The 19,731-nt window shown below is 37.3% G+C and overlaps 1 protein-coding gene across 4 annotated transcripts; it reads left to right on the top strand.

The window, feature by feature from the left end:
• Nucleotides 1–883: 883 nt before the first annotated feature.
• On the top strand, nucleotides 884–16,462 carry LOC121963527 (uncharacterized). Of its 4 annotated transcripts, none has more exons than XM_088085612.1 (19): nucleotides 885–1,062; nucleotides 3,358–4,300; nucleotides 4,385–4,573; nucleotides 5,554–6,097; nucleotides 6,194–6,309; nucleotides 7,370–7,395; nucleotides 7,564–7,604; nucleotides 7,715–7,765; nucleotides 7,965–8,097; nucleotides 8,982–9,141; nucleotides 10,093–10,216; nucleotides 10,349–10,380; nucleotides 11,419–11,482; nucleotides 11,662–11,696; nucleotides 11,926–11,989; nucleotides 14,579–14,677; nucleotides 15,546–15,559; nucleotides 15,814–15,847; nucleotides 15,993–16,462. In XM_088085612.1, the coding sequence occupies exons 1-19, from the start codon at nucleotides 1,054–1,056 to the stop codon at nucleotides 16,060–16,062; spliced, it is 2,748 nt and encodes a 915-aa protein (XP_087941738.1). In that variant the 5' UTR covers nucleotides 885–1,053; the 3' UTR covers nucleotides 16,063–16,462. The 4 variants fall into 4 exon arrangements, with proteins under 4 accessions (XP_087941739.1, XP_087941738.1, XP_087941737.1 ...); XM_088085611.1 differs by having other exon boundaries at nucleotides 886–1,062; nucleotides 11,659–11,696; XM_088085613.1 differs by lacking the exon at nucleotides 7,715–7,765 and having other exon boundaries at nucleotides 884–1,062; nucleotides 11,659–11,696.
• The last annotated feature ends 3,269 nt before the right edge of the window (nucleotides 16,463–19,731 follow it).

Below are 19,731 nucleotides of genomic sequence, written 5' to 3'. Positions count from 1 at the left end.
CACAAATGTTTTCCTTTTTACAAAAAATCTGCAGTGAGATGACACATTATCAGTTTTATTCTTATTGTTTTACAATAATAATAATCTAATTGAATAAATAGTTATGCGATTTTACAAACTATCACTCAAACCAGAGAGAGATATTAGCTAGAACAGAAGGTAATATACACAATGATAATAACCATAAAAATAAAATTAAAATAATTAGAATCATTTTGTGACAAACATCTCCGGTTAAATTTAACTACTGATATGTATTTACTATTTGTTTTAAATGTAAGAGACTCAAAATAACATTCAATTTCAATTAAAAACAACTAACATACAATAATGCCTATCAACATACAAAGTGGCCTCTGTCACTTGTGATTTTTTCCTCCACTTTCTTTATTGCACACAAGTTCATATACAGAGGTACAGATAAATACATAGACAACAAACAAAACAAAACAAAGAACAAAATAAAATGACCAAATACTACTACTACTACTACTACTACTACTAATAATAATAATAATAATAATTATTATTATTATTATTATAACATGTATAATGCCAGACTTTGTGTTATATACATCACATTATGATAATTTAATAACTTAAAGGTCTTATTAGCTTAGTTTTATTCTACGATTAGATAAGGTGGTGCTATAATGTTGAAATTTATCAATAAAATAAGCTTCAGAAAGTCAATCTTATCTTGACTAAAATTTAGCATGAATTCAAACATTTTTTAGCATTCACCTTAATTTCGGTAAGTTGTTTTTTTTTTGTAAAGGTAACTACATTGATCTGAAACATTCCTGAAAACAGAAAAATGAAAAACCCGTAATAGTCCGTCGCTTCGAAACAGCATGAACGTGCACGTCATCAGGTCACGCGCAGCACGCAGGCGCGTGCCGCAGCGGCGCGTTCAAATAGTTTGTTTGAGCGTCTGAACAGTTTGTTGGATTCTCTTTGCTAAATTTATCATCGTACAGCGTCCACAGCATTTCAGTTGCAACCGTTTTGCAAATGTACAAACCTGAACAGTGATGAACGAAACGAGCTACAATGGAAAAGGTAACTTTTAAAGTCTTTTGTAAATGAGTAACTTTAACTTCAGCACTGTTAGAGGATAGCTAAATTTAAGTGACGTTAGCTTCCCTAGCATGACCTGTGCTAGCTTTTACCCCATGCTTAATTAGTTCACCGTTTTAATAGAGTTTGTTCAACTAGTCTGTACCGTTAAAGTTTATGGCTTAACAAGGTTATCATAACTCTAAATTCTACAGTACATTAAAGAGTTGTTTCACCCGCATTACAAAACATTATGCCACTTTAAATCAGAGGTGAAAGAAGTACTCATATCTTGTACTAATGAAATATCAATGTAGAAATACACTGGTACAAATCAGAGTCTTGCGTTCAAACTTTTACTTAATTAAAACTACAAAAGTAAAAGCGCTCATTAAGTAGAAGGGCCCATTTTAGAATAATTTGGAGTATAAATATTGATGTATTTATTTAATGTGCTCATAGCTTTAATGTTGCAGCTGCAGTGGTGGTGCTAATTTTAATTACTTTATATACTACAAGGTACCTCATGAATGTCCTCCAGGGAATCACCAGAGATTTATCTTAACCTAAAATAATTAATCACAATTTATTTATTGATGATATTTTGTGTAAGTAATCATGGTCTGCAAAATAACCAAGGTATGAAATTAATTTAGTGAAAAAACAAAATGTTTGCCGCTGAAATATGGTTAGAAGTAGAGTAGAAGTAAAAAGTAGCAGAAAATAAAAATACTCAAGTGCAGGTACATCAAAATGATGCTTAAGTAGTACAGTATTTGAGTAAATGCTGCTTTTCACCACTGCTTTCAGTGATATCTAGCCATGTTTTTTTTTTCCTTTTTAATTATTATGTGCCTAGGTTTTAATATCTCTCTCTGAGATATTAGTGGCTACAAATGGAAATTCTTCTCTGATGCTTACAGCTTTGAGATATAACATTTTTTAAAAAATCAGCAGAAACATCTTTTGTGAGACCCATGGGTCTCAATGTAAACATTCACAGCGTGATTTGTGGGCTAACAATCATTTTCATTTGTGATAAATCCATCCAATATTTTCTTGGTTTCTCAGTTAATAATTTAGGTTTATCAAATGACAGAAAACTGAAAAATGACAATTCCCCAAACCCCAAGTTGATTCCTTAAAAAACTCTTGATTTGTCCATCCATCAGTCCAGCCCCCAAACATATCCAGTTTACAGTCAAAGAAGACTGAGGAAAACAGCAAATGTTCCCATTTAAGAAATTCGAACAAAGGATTTTGAATTTTTTTCTCTGAAAAAATATAACGTATCAATTATTAGGTGTAGGCTTTGGGGCTTCTAACACACCAAATGCAGTGACATCTGGTGGTTTGCAAAATGTATAGCGCCCCTTTGAGACAATTTGCAAATTGTGTTTTTTATAGTTTTAGTGTCATGCTTGCAGAAGAAGTTTAACTACTCTGTGCATTAATATTAAAACTGTAACATGTTTTATCAGAAGTGGTGAATCAACTCTAGATGGCACTGTGCAGTATGCTACAATAAAATAATGCATCATCCATAAAAGCCTACATATAACACATTTTGTTTAGGCAAAAAACTTTGATTTTCATTACTGGTTATTTAGGTTCAGTGTCACTGTGTTTTTCTATGGCTTTAACTTAATGATAGATATTTATGTACGATTTCAAATGAATTGCAATGAAATATGATTGAGGAATAATTAAATTAACTTATTAAACTATTACCTTTATACTTGGTGTAAGGTGAAAATGTTGCACTATTTATGATTGTCTTTGTGGTACAATAGTATTTCTCATTAGATACAAGCTCTGCCACAGTGTATTGAATTGGTGCGTTCACAGCAATGAAACAAGCTTCAGAGTTTTAGTATGATTCACCCATCTCCATCATCTAAATTGTAGTCAGCAAATCAATTACACATCTGGTCACAGACGTTCTGCTCTGTTTCTGGAAAGAGATATTCAAAGACAAATACTGTTCACCTTCATTGTATTGGGGTGACGGCAAAAATCTCAGAGACAGATGTTTCAAAACCTCAGCACACAAACCCGAAACTATCTGCATAACTAGATACCACTGGGGAATGAGTAAGAAATCGCTTTTTGTAATTTTGGTAAACCAACCTTTAAATTACATTGTGTCAGCAGCATTGGGGTTTGGCTCTCTAAATTCACCATCAAGTAAATTGTCTGTGAAAGTCATGGCATTTCTATTAATCCAATGATTCTTGATTTCTCTCTCTCTCTCTCTCTCTCTCTCTCTCTCTCTCTTTTTTTTTTTTTTTTTTCAAGGAGGGACCGATCAACGTCAAAGCTCTGAGGGCCAAGTTTCAGGAGGACGCTCTCCTAGCTCAATCCAAAACTAGTCGACCAGCTGTTGCAGAGAAACCCAGACACCTTCCGCCTCCTGGAGGTCACTGTAGCTCTGTGGTCAGCAGTATTAATATCGCTGTGGAAAACAAGACACCAGTGGTTCCCCGGGTCATCTTCAGAGATGGGCTGCGTGCATCTGGAGGCAAGCGACCAATTTCCTTTCCACCACAACCTCCACAGACTTCCCCCTCATCCCAGCTGGCTAACGGAGATGGCACAACAAGGCAGTCCCTCAAAGACAGGCACATGCCTCTGGTGCTTCCTGTCCTGCCTGTGAGGGAGAAAAAGACAGAACCGCCAGCCAAGAAGGAGCACAAACTGGAACCAGATCCAGGGAAAGAAGCCCTGCCACAAACTAAAATCAAGAAGAAAGGTTTGCTTCTTCCTTTCAAGTCTGCTAAAGCATCAAAGGTCAATGCAGAAAACGTGGAGGAGCCTACGTACGCTGATTTGACAACCAGACCTTCCAGTGCTCCTGGTGATTTGCCCTCTTTGGAAAAACAAACCACAGAAGATGGGGGATCGCTCCACAGTGACCAATCAACCGCTGAGCTCCCTCTCTCCAGCCCAGAGATCCCAGTCACTCCTCCTTCTGCTGATACAAGCGTCAACTCTGAAAGAAAAATTATAAGCACCTTGGAGAGGGCCAGGAAGAAGTTTTCGCGCAGTCAGATGTTGATCTCTGCTAAATCTAGGAGCTTACGTTCCCCCGACTACGTCTCAAGAGACAAAGTGTTCCCTTCGCTGCCAAACAACAATGAATGCGTTGACCCTGAGCCACCAGTACCCCCACCGTTGTGTCTTCCACAACTGGCCTGTCTGTCGGCCCGGCCTTTCTTCAAAGCCAACCACTCTGCACACAGTAAGTTATATGTAGTCCAGATCAATCACGCTTATCTTCTCACACCATTCATTCAAATTTAATTTACAATATTTTATTTCACAGAGTCGACATTGGATAAGCAGTTTGAAAGAGACAAGGCACTGTCGTCTGTCAAGACTGGTGAAACTCATCCCCCCTCTGCTCCTCAAAAGAAGCCTCTGCCTGACTTGAAGTCCCTGGGGCCATTGCCACCAAAGCCCCCCAGACCTCCAGTAGTAGATCTCAGCTGTTACCTCCAACCCACAGATGACGGTATGTTAACTTGCTAATCTGGCTACAAAAAAATTTTTATTTGGACAAAACTCACTGTTAGGGCTGCTCAATTATGGAAAAAATCATAGTCCTGATTATTTAACACGATTACTTATTGACTTTGGAAACATCGTGCCTTTATTAAACTTTCTAAAATTATTTTATCATTGCTTACTGGTGGGTTAATGTCCTGAACACAGAAAACAAGAAGACAATAAGAAAATACAGGCATAGAGCAGAGTCTCTGCAGAAAAAATACACCAGAACACACTTCTGGTGGGCCATAGTTGATGATTTAGTGGAATTACTTCTGTTTACTTCTGAGTTTATTATTTTCTTCTTGAGGTAAATCCTGCAATGTATAACTTAAAACTTTTTAATGTTGGATTTTCTTGAACTTTGATTATAATTGTTAGAGTGAGATTAGGCTTTAAGGGGGATTTTTTTTTACATCTGTTAAGACTGTGGGCGTACATGTATGAGTACATGACAAGGCCAATCGTCTGGTGTGCTCAGAGGGAGAGCACACTGTTGGAGTTTGTCCCTGTCTTTTTCTTGTACATTTCACTGGTTAGGCTGCTGTTGACACCAGAAAACGAAAAATCTCACCACTTCTTTGACATGCTATCATGACTGCGTAACAGCTGTGACAGGTACACTGCTTTTAGATGCTGCCTGTCTCTGTTCATCTTAATGCTGAGTTTCACAGAGAACTTTGTACTCTCTTGCAATTCTACATTGACAGCTTTGTCAGAAAATAATGTTATGGTGCACTCAAACCATAACATTACTCTCTTGATTAAGTTGTCAATTATCAGTTGTATTGCTTTTTAGTTTTTAGTTTTTTAAGGAATAGTAATTGAAAATAAAACAGGATAAATCGCCCAGCCCTGCTCACTGTGTATTGTCCATACTGCAGTACTTATTTATGGTAAACATCTGTTTAAGTGCTGATTTTTTTTTTTTTTTTTTTTAAATAGAGGTGTCCCCAGGTCTTAGCCAAGGACCAAACGCAGAACCAGTGTCTGAGCTTCCATCCGTCTCCAACTCTGTGCTCGATGCTCCAGAGTTCCCAGACTTTGAGAATTCAGAGATGGAAACATCAGAGGGTGAAGCTGTTGTTGACATTGGTGCACTAGAACTGGAGGCCTTAGACCTAGTCAGCACTGACCCGCCTGTACCAGAAGACTGCGGCGTCAGCGATTTCGAGGATCCACAACCAGACTTTTCAGAGTGTGATCCCATAGAGCCTCTTATGAGCACCTGCGGCATCCAAGACCTGAACCTTGGCAGCCAAAACATAATACCCCTCGACCCAGACAGCTTCCCAGAACCAATAAACCTTTCAGAGTTCCCAGAGCCTGCTGTGTCGGAGCAGTGGTCTCAGAGTGAGGAGGCCATCATGGATCCTCTCTCTAGCACTCAGGCTGATGAGACTGATCTGGGAGCTGCTGAGTCTCACTCTGCTGCATGGGAAACAGACAACCACTCGGCATTATATGATGAGCTTCAACAACATTGCAAGTGAGTTTTATAGTACCTGCAATCACATTTTTCCACATTTCAGTATGTTTATAACATTTCCTGTTTGTACCATTTGACTGTTTTCCTTCTCTCTAGTGTATCTCAACAGGACAGTTACCATGAAGCATACAATAATGTGTATGAGGATGTTGAGAAAGTCAACAAGCTTATCTTGGGCCAGAACTCACGTAAAAGAAAAGGTGGTCTGAAAAGTAAGAATATTTACCCAAAACAGTGACTACATTTACATGCACACTAATATTCCACTATTATTACGAATGTGAACATTTTCTGAATGTGATGCGCATCATTTAAACAGCATATTCTGTTGGAATATTCTGAATTATACCATTTTCTGAATGTAGCATGTCGTGATTAAGACATGTGATATATGCCTGTATTATTTGGGTTTAGGGCCTTTCTTTGGACATGTATTCAGTGTATTTGGATAATGTGTCTCAGTTGAGGTTTTAAACACAGTGTGTGACACATGGCCTCTCGTCATGGATACGTCGTACTCAGACAGACCAGCCAACAGTTTGCATGGCTGGGGTAGAGATGTTTGCTCAAAAGACAAACCCACGTTTCTGGTCAGAGGGAGAAAAGCAACTCGTTTTCTAAATTTTGACTTGAATATTAACAGGTTTGTGGATACACAAACAAATATATACAAATATATTGTACCGCAGACCTTCTTACTTCTTTTCAAGAAGGTAGTTGAAGAAATGAAAGCGGGAGGCTGTGTTTGCACGGTCAAACAAGTCTGCTCAGAAGAAACTCTGACAAAATATATATTTATGTTTGAGTAAAAGAATCAAAATGACACAAGCTTTTCAGCTGTTCAACTTTTCCATATTTTGACGTGGTAAACAACATGTCAGGGCACATTAATTAGAATATACACAGCTGCATGCAAACAAGAATATTAGTGGAATATTAATTTCAGTAGCCATGTAAACACCTTTGTAGGAACATTGTCTTTTTTTTTGCAGAATTTCTGCAGATTCCTGAAAAGTCTTAAAACATTGAATTGTAGCAAACCTGTTTTTTGGAATAAGGGCAAAAAAATTATATATATATATATATATATATATATATATATATATATATATATATATATATATATATATATATATATATATATATATATATATATATATGTATGTATATATATATATATATATATATATATATATAATTATAATTATAATTATATAAATTAATAGACATTGCTTTACCCTATCTAACTTTGTTGTTAACTGCTTTTTACAGATCCATATGTTGATAACCATCCTATGGTAAGCCTTTTTTTTAAAATCTAATTGAGTATATAATCATCTTTAGTGAGTAACTAATAATTGAACAGTTAAGTTTATGGTCAGAGAAGCATCCTGTGCCGTGCAGAAACAAAGTGATTCACTCTCTTTAACAATCATCTGTGATAAATTGTATGTGTTTATTTGCAGAAAGAGGAGGCGTCTCTCAACATATGGCCGCGGAATCCGTGGTATGTTCTTTTCGCAAACATGGAAGTCCTGTTTTTTATCATTGACATTGGCTTTTGCCAGATGGAAGGCAGCCATTGATTTTTCTCTTACTGTGGTAATCAAACTGCAGGGGCAATGTATCAGGAGAACACTCTCTTTCATCCCATAATCACATCCACAGGTATGTTCGACATCTCCCCTCTCTTACAGCTCGCCATACCCCGGTCCCTCTGCTTTCACATATAAAACAAAGCTTTTGTTTTTTTCTTATTCAGTTTTTTTCTAGCATATGGTTCAGTTTATTTTCCAGGTGGTACAAATAATCTTTAAAGAGGATAAGTTTTCTTTTTTTTGCCACTGAACAGTCCGATTTGTTTCAGTAAAGAACGCCAAAGCCCCAACACTGCTGACCACAAAGAACAGAAGAAGAGGGAGAAGCAGCGACTGGAGAAGGAGAAGAAGGAGCAAAAAGAAAGGGAGAAGAAGGAAAATGAAATGAAAAAAAAGTTCAAAGTAAGGCTGATCATTTTTTCGGTCTTGCAGAGCAGTATTTCTTCTCTAGTGCGCTTTTGAAAAGGCCTGCATTATTCAGTTTTTATTTAGCTTGACATGTTTAAAAATTGCTTGAAAATATTAAATTTGGCTTTTTTTAATATAGATATTTTGCTATTTTTATTTTGCTAGACATTTACATATCATCTCAAGGTACAAATAAACAAATATAAAAAATGGAAAGAAAAGAAAGATACAAACATCACCAAAAAGCCAATAAAACTAAATACCAAGCAAACAAAAACATGCATCATATTGTATTTAATCACATATAAGACAGACCAACTGTAGATGTTTGAGTCCATAGTTATAGCCAGGTAAATTATTATTAATGCGCACCAGGTGCTTTATGAAATGTCTTAATGGAGCTGTTTAGGGTGCATCTGAGTTTTTAATTGAGCTTGATTTTCTGCGTCACATTTTCAATCCATTGAATCTATCCAGTGTGACAGAGGGGTAACATCCCTCCAGTTAAATAGAACTGAGTGTCTAGCTAGAAGAGAGGAAAAGGTCATGACCTTCAGGAAGTGAGCAAGGAGATTTAATCATCTGAAACAAATATATATAATATTCCAAAAATAGCAATTGAAGGAGATGGAATATAATTACAGCCATATGTATTTGAAGTTGTGTCAAAAAAGGATAACCAGAAAGTTCTGGGCAAGACCACAACACATGATGGGTAGTTATTGGGGTCTCTTTGCACCTGTCAGGTAAAGGAAATCCTGCATTTTAATGAACATCATAATATCACAATGATGGTCAATGAACAGCAGTAACCAATGCACTGCTAAGCTGCTCTGAAATCAGTCCGACCACCGCTTCTCTGAAATTTGACTCTCTAGGTGACGGGAGAAGAGGAGCCCATGTACCACGCCAAGGTGATGGTGGCTAGCAAGGTCCGCAAGAACGACCTGCCAGTGAAGAACGGGGAAACAGTTAGCATCATTCGCACCACCAACTGCCCTAAAGGCAAATGGTTGGCCCGAGATGCTAACCACAAGTGTGAGTATAGAAATGTTTTTTGTGGTTTTATGTGATTATGAGCACAAGAATTGAAATCAGGATTAGCGATACAAGCAGACACCAGGTTGTGTCAAGTATTTCACCTTAAATCTAAGGGTCTAAGAATGTATTTAAGGCTTTTCTGAATATGATTTTATTTGCATTCTAAGCTTCTTTTGAAGTTTTTGAATGAAGCTTTGAAGTCTGTCATCATATTTTATGCTGTCACCAACCTAAAAAAACTCAAATTAATTGCTCAGTTTGAATAAAGTTATTAATTAGATTCAATGGTCTATCTTTTTTACTGTAATAGTGTTAGAGCAAATCTTTTTTCTAATTGTGGTTATGTCAGTTATGGTGCTTTTCGTTTGCTCTTAGACCGTTCCATCAATACAGGTGCACACCTCCCTTTTTGTGGTGAAGGGACTGTTTTTCTGACCGCAGTGAACTTGTTTTTGAAAGGCTAAATGCCAACAAATATGTATTAAAGCAGAATATTTTGTTTGATAAAAACATGTTGTAACATTTGGAAATGAGTTATTAGAAATGTTTGGCTCACACGAATTGGAAACAATCCTACGTGACCACCACCTGAACTCTACAAATAGTGTAACATTAATGTTACTGTAGCCTAATCTTTATCTGCAACTGTGCAGAAATACTGGGTTTTAATAGAATAAACAGACATGAAAAATACAATAAAGCTGTGCACTATTCAAATGTTGATTCAGAGGGTGAATGTCAGCGTAATGTATGAAGTTTTGAATTATTCGGTACAGTCCTACATATGTTAATCTTACCTGAATTTTGGACTGCAAGCAGGCTCAGACTAACATTTTTTTGATATGTTGAAGTAATGAAGTAATTCTTAACAGAAATGTTTTCTTTCTTTTTCACATTAACACCACAGTGCCATTGTTTTTAGTAACTGTTCTATCCTGGGTATTGCAGATGGTTACATTTCAGTGATGAACGTAGAACTGAATATCAAAGAGATGGTGGAACTTGGCAAGAAAGCTCAAGCAGCTGGACGAGGAGGCAACATGGAGGGAGACACCATCAGCATTGGGAGCAGGTACTGGATAGCTAGCTCGCTGATAAAAATTCTTTGGTTTCTCAGTTTAAAACTATTTGTAACCAGCCCATGCTTACCAGTCCATCAGTTTGTCATGATCAATAGCTCATAACATTCCTCTTTGTTTTCCAGATCTTCGAGCCACCCTGTACTAACAAGCAGTTGTAAGTGTCAGTAGCCTCTGCATGGAAACATTAAAGGGATAGTTTGGATTTTTTGAAGTGGGGTTGTATGAGGTGGTCAGTGTATTACATACAATAGGTGCCGGTCAGCACACTCCCAGTTTGGAGATGCAGGCAGGAGGGCCAACACAAAAGCTCAGCAATGTGGACGGGGGCAGCAGCAAAATGTGTTTTAGCCACCTAAAAAAAATCAGTATCATTTTAAGTGCGTGCTATACTGAGAATTGCCATCAGAAGCCTTTTCTAAAGGAAAGCAGTAACATCCTGTTACATCCATCTGTGCTCTCTTCAAAGCCGCCAGACTCCTTTTGAAAAAAAAGTAATTTTACAGCACAGAACACAGGAGTTGCTGGCTCAATCCTACACAGTATGGAAAAGTATTTAATTTGATTTAAGTAATTTCTAGGTCTGGATAAGAAAAAGAACAGAGATGATGAAAAAAATAGCTTTTTCAAATTTGGTTGTGATAACGGTCACTTGGCTCAACAATTTTGGTGTTCAAAAGTCAAGGTCACTGTGATCTTGCATCCTTTCTGCATTCTTGTGAATGCAGTACCTTAAGAACATCTTGAGGGAATTTCTTCAAATTTGGCTTGAGCAACACTGTTTTGCACGCTGACTGCCATGTCCTGTTAGTAATACACTGACTATGTTTAAGTACCTCATGCAACCTTAACTCAGAAAATCCCAATGCTTTAAATTCTTTTGTTAACTCACTATTATTTGACTGCTTGTAGCCTAACAAATACAGAAAACACAAAGTTAACTGGTTGATATGGTGCATGGAATCGTTGACTGACAGAGAACAGTTGCACAGAGGTTGGCTACCAGCCCAGTGACTTACACGACGCAGCGCCTGGCCTGAATAATTTAACTAGTTGTCATCTGTTTGACAGCCATGTGTTGTTTTATGATTGTGAAGGAATTCCATGTAAGCTGAGGGTTTGAGTTTCCACCCTGCCAAACATCTATCATCAGCATGCGCACTGAGCTTAATCAAATTAATTTGTTTTCCCACAGTCACAGATGACAGTGAGGAGTGGGCATGTGAAGATGAGACCCTCTCACCCGCCAGCGAAAGCCAGTAAGTCTTTTACTGTGGCTTAAAGTTGCTTTAAAATCAGTGTTATTTCTAAGAAGATCGGCAGTAACCATTGACCACATGAGAGTACTTTAAACTAATCCCGTCTGAAAGATGTGATAGAATTTATGTGGCTCACAATGTATGTTATTATTTTCTTTCTCTTTATTTCTGTGTAGTAGCTTTCCCCATCAGACTGCCTCCCTGACTGAGATGTGTGAGTACATTTTATATCCGGTCCTTTTGAAGTGAAAACATGAGAACAGAACATGGGTCCCCCCCCCTTCGCAGCGTTGTGGTTTGAATGGAAATGCAAACTCTGCCTGTGGTTGTTTTATGTTATGCATTGACATAGGGCAGACTGTAACATGCCTTTGATGTGCACTTTTACCATTCTGCTTCCCCCTACCCATCCACCTCTGCCCTTCATGTGTTTGCTCTGACAGCATGTGGCCATGTCAGCGCCCAGCACACTCTGAGTGATGCCAACCTGGAGGACCTGCACACACAGTAAGTCCCAAAGCAGATTCCTGGGTACATTTCTCTTTCGCTTCCCCATATGTACATACTGTCAATCTCATTTCTTCCCCCTCTTGTGAAGGCATTGAGTATGTACATATCTATGTATTTTTCATGAGTAAATGTTTAACTTTGAAAAGAAGAACATTAATGTGGAGAGCTAAATTATTCAAATATTATACATTGGTCCTCTATATAATTACAGTGGAAACCAAAGACACAATAGTTTGTGTATTGGATGACACCATAGACTTTATATGAAGATGGGCGACACGTCTCCACTTGAGTGCCATTGAACATAAGTACACCGATTGGCACACACAGCTGTCAATCATGTCATCTAATCCCCGTTTTATGGCAGAAAATAACTACTTAAAACCAAACTTATCAGGAAAACTAACAATTTAACATAAACCAAGGTGGGGGGTGGGGTTAATGATCAATACTGCATCCAGCCACCAGGGGGTGATTTGAAATGTTATGGCTTCACTTTTTGGGAGCTGAAATGACATCCATGTTTATATACAGTCTATGGTTGACACTAAGTCAGGGAACAAACCAAACTAGGGCTGCAGCTAACAATTAGTTTAACTTTTGATCAATTTAAAGATAATTTTCTTAATCTATTGATAATTTCTCCAATAAAATACAATTCATTTATTTATAAAGCACATTCAACAGAAACAGTTAAACAAATTGCTGTACAATTAGAGACAACAAAAACCTAACAAAAGCACAATAAACACACAAAAACCAGTTTACACGACAAAGGCACAATAAAACAATAAAAGCAATAAAGCTACAACTGCACAGGCGTCATCTCCCATGTGATCTTCATTCCAGATTTTGGGCGAACAAGAAGTAACTGATCAGCATTGTTGTTAAAAATGCCCCATTATAATCTCCCAGAGCCTAAGATGAGGTATGCAAAGGGTTTATCATGTTCAACCAGCAGTCTAAATCCCCCAAATTTCCATCTTACTTTAATATGTAACACAGAAAAGCATCAAATCAGCACATTGGAGAAGTTGAAATAAGCAAATATTTAGCTGTTTTGATTAAAAAATGTTGAATTGATAATATTACCCCTTAAACCTTCTATTCAACTAATAGTTTCAGCTCTACACCAAAAAGCTTAACTGTTTGTACAAAGCTGAAAATCTGATGCTTCCAGGTCAGCGTGGCCAGGTTTAGATGGAACCAAATACTATAATCAGCCCAACTGTCATGAAAGTAGCACAAATGTTTTGGTGTTGGTTTTATGCAGCATTGTATATATGAAAATAATTATGCATGAAGTGGGTTATAATAATTATTTTTACCTCCTTTTTTATTAGTCCAGTTTATTTGTTAGAGGGATTACAAAAAGCCTTGTTTTGATGCAAATGGAAAAGGGCGTAGCATAAGCCAAGAAAGAACCCATTGACTTTTGGAGCAAATCTGAATCAGTTTGGCTACTCAAATGACTTTTTATTTTTGCTTTTGTTAACATTGTGAGACAGGGCATTTGGCCTTGGCGAAATGAAAGCCATACATCTTAATATAGTTGATGGTGGTAAAGTTTCAATAGTGACATAAAATGACATCAAATATTTCCACATTAGAAGTACATCATGTATGCCTGGCTGAGATGACGAGGCTCCAGTGAGGCGCAATAGAATTTTCTAATTAATAAAGTTTGTACTTATTTCAGGGTTATGTTATATTTTATTTAGACGCGTCTTGTACGCTGTACACCCCTTGTTAGTATGCTGCCCCACAAAGGCTAACCGCAGTAATGATGCTAAAATTGAAACTAAGAAAAATGATTTCAAATTTATTTGACTGTGCAGCCAAATGCAGGTAGAAAAGTGGCAATACACTTATTAATTAATTTTAAGTAAAGTAAGTAATTTAATGCTTTTTATTACCTTAAACAGCAACATGGGTAATGCTAAGGCAAAGAGCAGTAACTATAATTTTAGTGGCTTATCTTTTCAGTATCAGTTTTCAATTGTTATCAGATGTAATTTGCATTTGTTTTATTTAATGATATAGTTAAAGTAGTATTGGTGAGAATTTTAAGTAACCCTCGGGTATTTTGTTGTAATATTCAGTTCATCAGGTGTGACCTTGGTTGAGATAACTTGATATCATCTTCATCCATGATCAGGCTATGGTCATTGTCACAGGATCAATTATTTTATTGTTGGCAGCATCCTCACACTCAAGTTTACCACTCTTTGTAATACAATTACTGCAGTTTTCTTGTTCTGATATAATGCCATACCTACGGGAACCCAAAGCAGAGCACAGTTACGGTTACTACATTGCATTAAGATTACATTACACTGCCTTCTGTTTGGTTGGATTTTGTAGTTACACCAATTTTACACTCTGTTTCTATAACAGAACAAGAAAAATGCTTTAACCAGAGCATTTTTGTCACAAGCAAGAACAGATATCCAAAGGTTTATTTCAGTCGTAACTCTCATTTGAGCAAAATTGTAGTTACTGTGGTTAGCCTTTGTAGGGCAATATGGATAGTAATTTTTATAGTAGTAAAACTAGTCCCAATGGTTTCTTGTTTTTCACCTTTAGGACTAGACACGAGGCCCTGCAGAAACTTACCATCTTCTTTCAGCACAACAAAGATGACTTTGGTGACATCCCTGGAAGTGGCGAAGCAACACCTACAAAGTACAGTATTCTCTGATCCATGGCCTCAGATATTTCTCTGTAGAGTGCTCCAGGGATGATGCTTGTCTTTAGGCTGGCGCAAAAGCTAGCATTGTCCTGGTTCCCTCGTCAAAAAGCCTATGGGATTTTTTCATTGGATTTTATATCATTGCAGAAAAAAAGATCTGTGGCAAGAAAAATGTTTAGTCAGTGTCTGAGCTCCATCTAAATATCACATTTCGCCACCCCAATGGATCCCCATGTACGCCAAAGTGCTCATAAAGTTTAATGTTTAATACCTCATCACGTCATTGGATCGCCGAATAGGTTGACGCCAGCTCAACTTTTGTTTGTAGTGTGTCACGCCCATCAGCAGCGTCAAGTGTCGGGTTTGTCACTTCATGTCACCGGCTTCCATTGAAAATGACTAGTAGCCTGTTGCTGTTTAGCTTATAGTGTGAACGCAGCATAAATGCCCCAACAAGGTTGTAAAATCGGGTTTGGCGTTCTCTAGTCTAACTTTGCGGCTTGATAGCAACCGCCATTATTAAGACACATAAAAGCTTCAGATTTCCCAAGTGGGGTGCTTACTAACGTATTTAATGTCATAGAGCAATACATGAAAGTCCCTTAGGCTTTTTGTCAACCACAGACATTATTTAAGGCTTCTAACCAAAAACGTGTTCAAAAAACACATTGACTTCAAGATGAGGGAACTGGGAGTACAAACATGCTAACTCTTTTCTGAGTTTTAGGTCTCATTCCTGCACCACTCTTGTAAATTATGTTTGTAACTCCACTGATGCTGTCATATTTACAATCTGTAATCAATGACTGTTAATGACATAAAAATGTTTGCTTCATTTTATCCACTCTATCCAATGCAAAGTGCTGAGCCGTCAAGTAAGTTTACAGAGTTTCATTTTTTTTCCCATGACTCCACTGTTGTCACCACTTGTGTCACTCTCACTGATAATGGTGAAGCTAAAAGGAGGGTACCCACAAATCTCTTTTAGGACTCTCTAGTCAGGTTGGCGTCTTGCCTGTAATGGAAAATCACTTGTAGGGTGCATTTATCTGATTGCTGTAACCTGGTGACACGGTGCAGAGACGGTTCAAAGTAAATGTGATGTTTGTATCTGCTCGTCTTTATCCAGACTTCTTGTGTGCTGTTGAGGAGCCTCCATATCCGTAAGTGTTGACAGGTTTCCTCCTAATCAGCGAGTGAAGCTTGCCTCTGTTTGATCTTTATTTATATTAGCACTCACAGATTGCACATCCAGTACTTCAGGTTGTTTGGCATTCTCCTCTTGAACTGTGGTGTGTTTTATGACAGTGAACAGGTGGTTGACTTCACAGAGCTGGAGCTTCTTCCTCCCCCGCCGCTCTATGCTGACACCTTCTGAACTTGAGCTGTGCTGTTCACTTTTTGGAACCGTGAAGAATATCTGCCATCGGGACCAGTGTGCCATGTGTTTGAAAATGTCTTTGGATCCTGTACAGTGTAAAAAAAGGAAACAATCATGAATGGAGCTGCTGATGTGACTGCATTATGATTCTGAGTTAACCCTTTTGTTTAATTTTGTTGTGCACATTTCACGTTGTGTTCTGCACTTTACTTTCCTCTGATGGTACTCTTCATGAAGCACAAATTGAATCTTTGCTCTTCATGCAAAGAACAATGACATGAAGTAGCCAACTGTTCACTTGTAGAGGCTTACATTTAAGGATTTGTTGGGGAATGTGTTCTTTTGAATTTGGATTTTCTTTTGATTCTGTTATATCTAATAAATATTTGTTATAATATTTAATATTTGTTTGATTTATTCTTTCAATGGCATTGTTTGTCCCTTAAATGAGGAACGACATAGTAGGAAAAGGGGTAAAACTTTTAACCAATATCATCATAAAACTTAAACAGTTTATCACCTACATAATAATGATAATAATAATAACAACAATTATTATTATTATTATAAATATTAATAGTATGTTTATAATAATAATATATAATAAATATATAATTGCTGAAATATACCTGACAGACGCAGCATTCATAGGGTGTCGGAATATTCTGAAAAAATTAGCACCCAACGGGGAAAATTGCATTGCATAGCTTGCATATAAGTGGAATTGAACGCTGTGAGAAATAAAATACAACACATTTCGTCTGTGTTGTTTCCACGTTATGACTCAAAGCTCATGAACACACCAAGTCGGAAAAACATTTCCCAGCTCTTCAATCGAACCATCCGAGGAGCACGTGAATGCAGCCCATAGGCCTTTTAAATCAAGAGCGCGTGCTGCGCTCACATGGTTGTCCTGGAGTAGAAAATACCAGGGAAAGCTGTGAGACACTTTGATTTTGAAGCCAATGATGTAACAAAACAAGCAAAGCCAACACCACGGTGAAGAGAAAGCCGGGAAAATAGGTTCGTTCGAGCTGAACTTCGCTTCAGATCTGATCATATCGTTTATCAGTCTGTTTACAGTCTCCAATTATTGTGTTGATGGACAATGTAAACTTTTGAAATATTATACTGGCGATCTATGATTTCAGTTCGTGGTTCAGCCTCATTTACATGAATTCTAATGTATAGCAGCATTATATCATTTTGCTGCTGTACATAAATCCGCTTAGCGATTCTGTCACCCTCAAACTACATCAATAAATCAAAACCATCACAACAGCACTCAGATCAGTCAGACAGCCTATGGCCAGGGCCTCACATCTGCACACGTGTTATTTTAAGAAACCTCACATCCCGTTTAGACTATTGACCACAAACTGTGCTGTTTAATCCTTAATCCCTCTTTTCATTCCTTCTTCAAAATAATTTATATACTATACAATAGACTCTGTATAGTCTATGTATTTAGTCTTTGTGACTGCAAAACATCACCATCAGTAACAACACGTACTTTGTCAACAGAAAAAACCCTTCAAATAAGACAAATAAATCCCAACTCTATGAAATTCAACAAAAATAAAGTTTATGTGACACGTCATATTGGTGAGTCAACATCTGAACCAATCAGCTGTTCGATCAGCTGATAGCCAATAGATCCGTGGTTAGCAGCCGGCGGAGATTATCGCCGTCCACTTTTGCATGACGTCAGAGCAAGTCGGGCTAGAGACTTTACTACATGGGTTTATAAAAAAAAAAACTACATGGGTTTATTATGCTTTATTATATAATACATCGATGGGCCAGGGTCGGACACAAATCTAACCGGCATGCATTGCTCTTCGATCGCCGGTGATCGGTTATGCACAGAGGTGGGTAGGCCCATGGATGTACCCGAACGAACCTCATAAAAAGTTTGACAGACGAAGCTAGCATTCACAGTTAGCCATGGACCTCACTCGACAATATCCACAACTTGGATTATTTTTTTTACAGAAAACACTTTCACTGAATTTCACTGTTGGACACGTATGGACTAAAGGAATATAAATACCCGAGGATTGGACGCATATTCTGGTTTAAGGACCGCTTCAAAGGTAGGGAGCTACCGCATGTTTTCTACCTGTTTACCTTGCTGGTGCTGTATCTAAATGTGTTCTCCATTTAATAGTGGATTGTGGTTGGGTGTGTAACAAAGTCCACCATCCCTCTTTAAAACGATTCGCCTGACGTTGCTGCTTTTCACCAATTACAAAGCTCTGTAATGAGTTAAACAACAGTATTTAAACATGTTTTACAAAAGTTTAAAAACAGATCTGACCACATGAATGGAGGCTGCACTTTGTTTGTTATTTGTGACTTTGCTTTGTGAGATCCAGGTATTAGTAGGCTATTTGGTTATTTAAGTTAAAGTATTATCATCAAAATGTACTGAAAACGGGGTTCCCACGATCACTGAAAACCTGAGATAGTGATGGAATTTCACAAACTTAATTTCCACGCGTGGAAAAGTCATGGCATTTTGCTGTGTGAAAACAAATGTAAACAAATATTAGAGTTGGAAAAAGGTTGCTGTTTAATTTTCACACAATAATTAACATTTGGAGTACACAGCACAGTTCTGTACATGTTTATACATCGTGAATGGTCATCAAATTTTATTAAAGGTCCTAGAAAATCATGGAAATGTTAAGGTACACTGTGTAAGTAAAAGTGTTGCGCAGTAAAATGTTCCCTGACAGTGTTTACTTTTATAAAGGCATGATATTTTATGATTAACAGGCTATAACTTTTGCATAAATGTGTATGTTGCATTTGACTTAAAAATTGTCCTAATTTTAACTCTACATACTGCTGTATAGTTAAACATCTCCACATATCTCCAAAAGGTCAACTTTTTATAGTGTCAGAAAAACAGCATTCAGTTTATCACAAACATTCAAAATCAGCACATCTGGAGATACTTGGTTTTCACTGGTCAGGAAGGGAATTAAAAACTGGGGAAAAAAAGCTGTCAGACAAGTATATTGGCATGTAAAGTACAACATTTGCCTCAGAGGTATATTAGTGTAACAGAAATTCATTAAAACCTTTATTTTAGATTCGGGAAAATCAATTGAGGGAGACCTTTGTGATATCAGTGATGCCGAGCATGAACAAAACATTGAAAACAATTAATAAGCAAAGAAATACCAGTTAAAGTAAAAATAAAATCATACGAAGCAACAAACAACAATAGCAAAACATAATAGGTCAAAAATAAAAAATACAGGATAATCAACATGTAATGGTTTAGAAGTATTATTACAAACATTTACACTCAATTAAAACTAGATCTAAAATAAGGCATTTAATAATGGAGGAGTGTCTAAGTTCAGGTTTCTTTGCAGGTTATTCCATGTATAAGGAGCACTGTAGGAGAATGACATGTTCCATAGTTCAGGTCTGATTAAGGGAATGTGGAGCAACAAGCTATTCATGCCACCAAGTGCCAAGATTATGAGAGTTCAGAGTTAAAAGGGATGAAATATAGATCTGAAGCATTTAGCAAGGGGCAAGTACCTTGAACTTGTACTTAAGTACAGCACTTAAACAAATGTACTTAGTCATATTTCAGCACTGGTGAAATCCCCCTTGTTACCACTAAGTTGCAGTGAGCATGAGGAG

Source organism: Plectropomus leopardus, chromosome 12 (assembly GCF_026936395.1).
Source record: "Plectropomus leopardus strain MGB_pleo_1.0 chromosome 12, ASM2693639v1, whole genome shotgun sequence".
NCBI lineage: Eukaryota > Metazoa > Chordata > Actinopteri > Perciformes > Serranidae > Plectropomus > Plectropomus leopardus.
This window is presented reverse-complemented; position numbering and strand designations above follow the sequence as displayed.

What these genes read in the sequence shown, in the direction of transcription:
- LOC121963527 (XM_088085611.1), top strand. An exon ending in CCCTGTACTAACAAGCAGTT is followed by an intron (nt 10,381 to 11,418) that starts GTAAGTGTCAGT and finishes GTTTTCCCACAG; the next exon opens with TCACAGATGACAGTGAGGAG. An exon ending in TGCCTCCCTGACTGAGATGT is followed by an intron (nt 11,697 to 11,925) that starts GTGAGTACATTT and finishes TTGCTCTGACAG; the next exon opens with CATGTGGCCATGTCAGCGCC.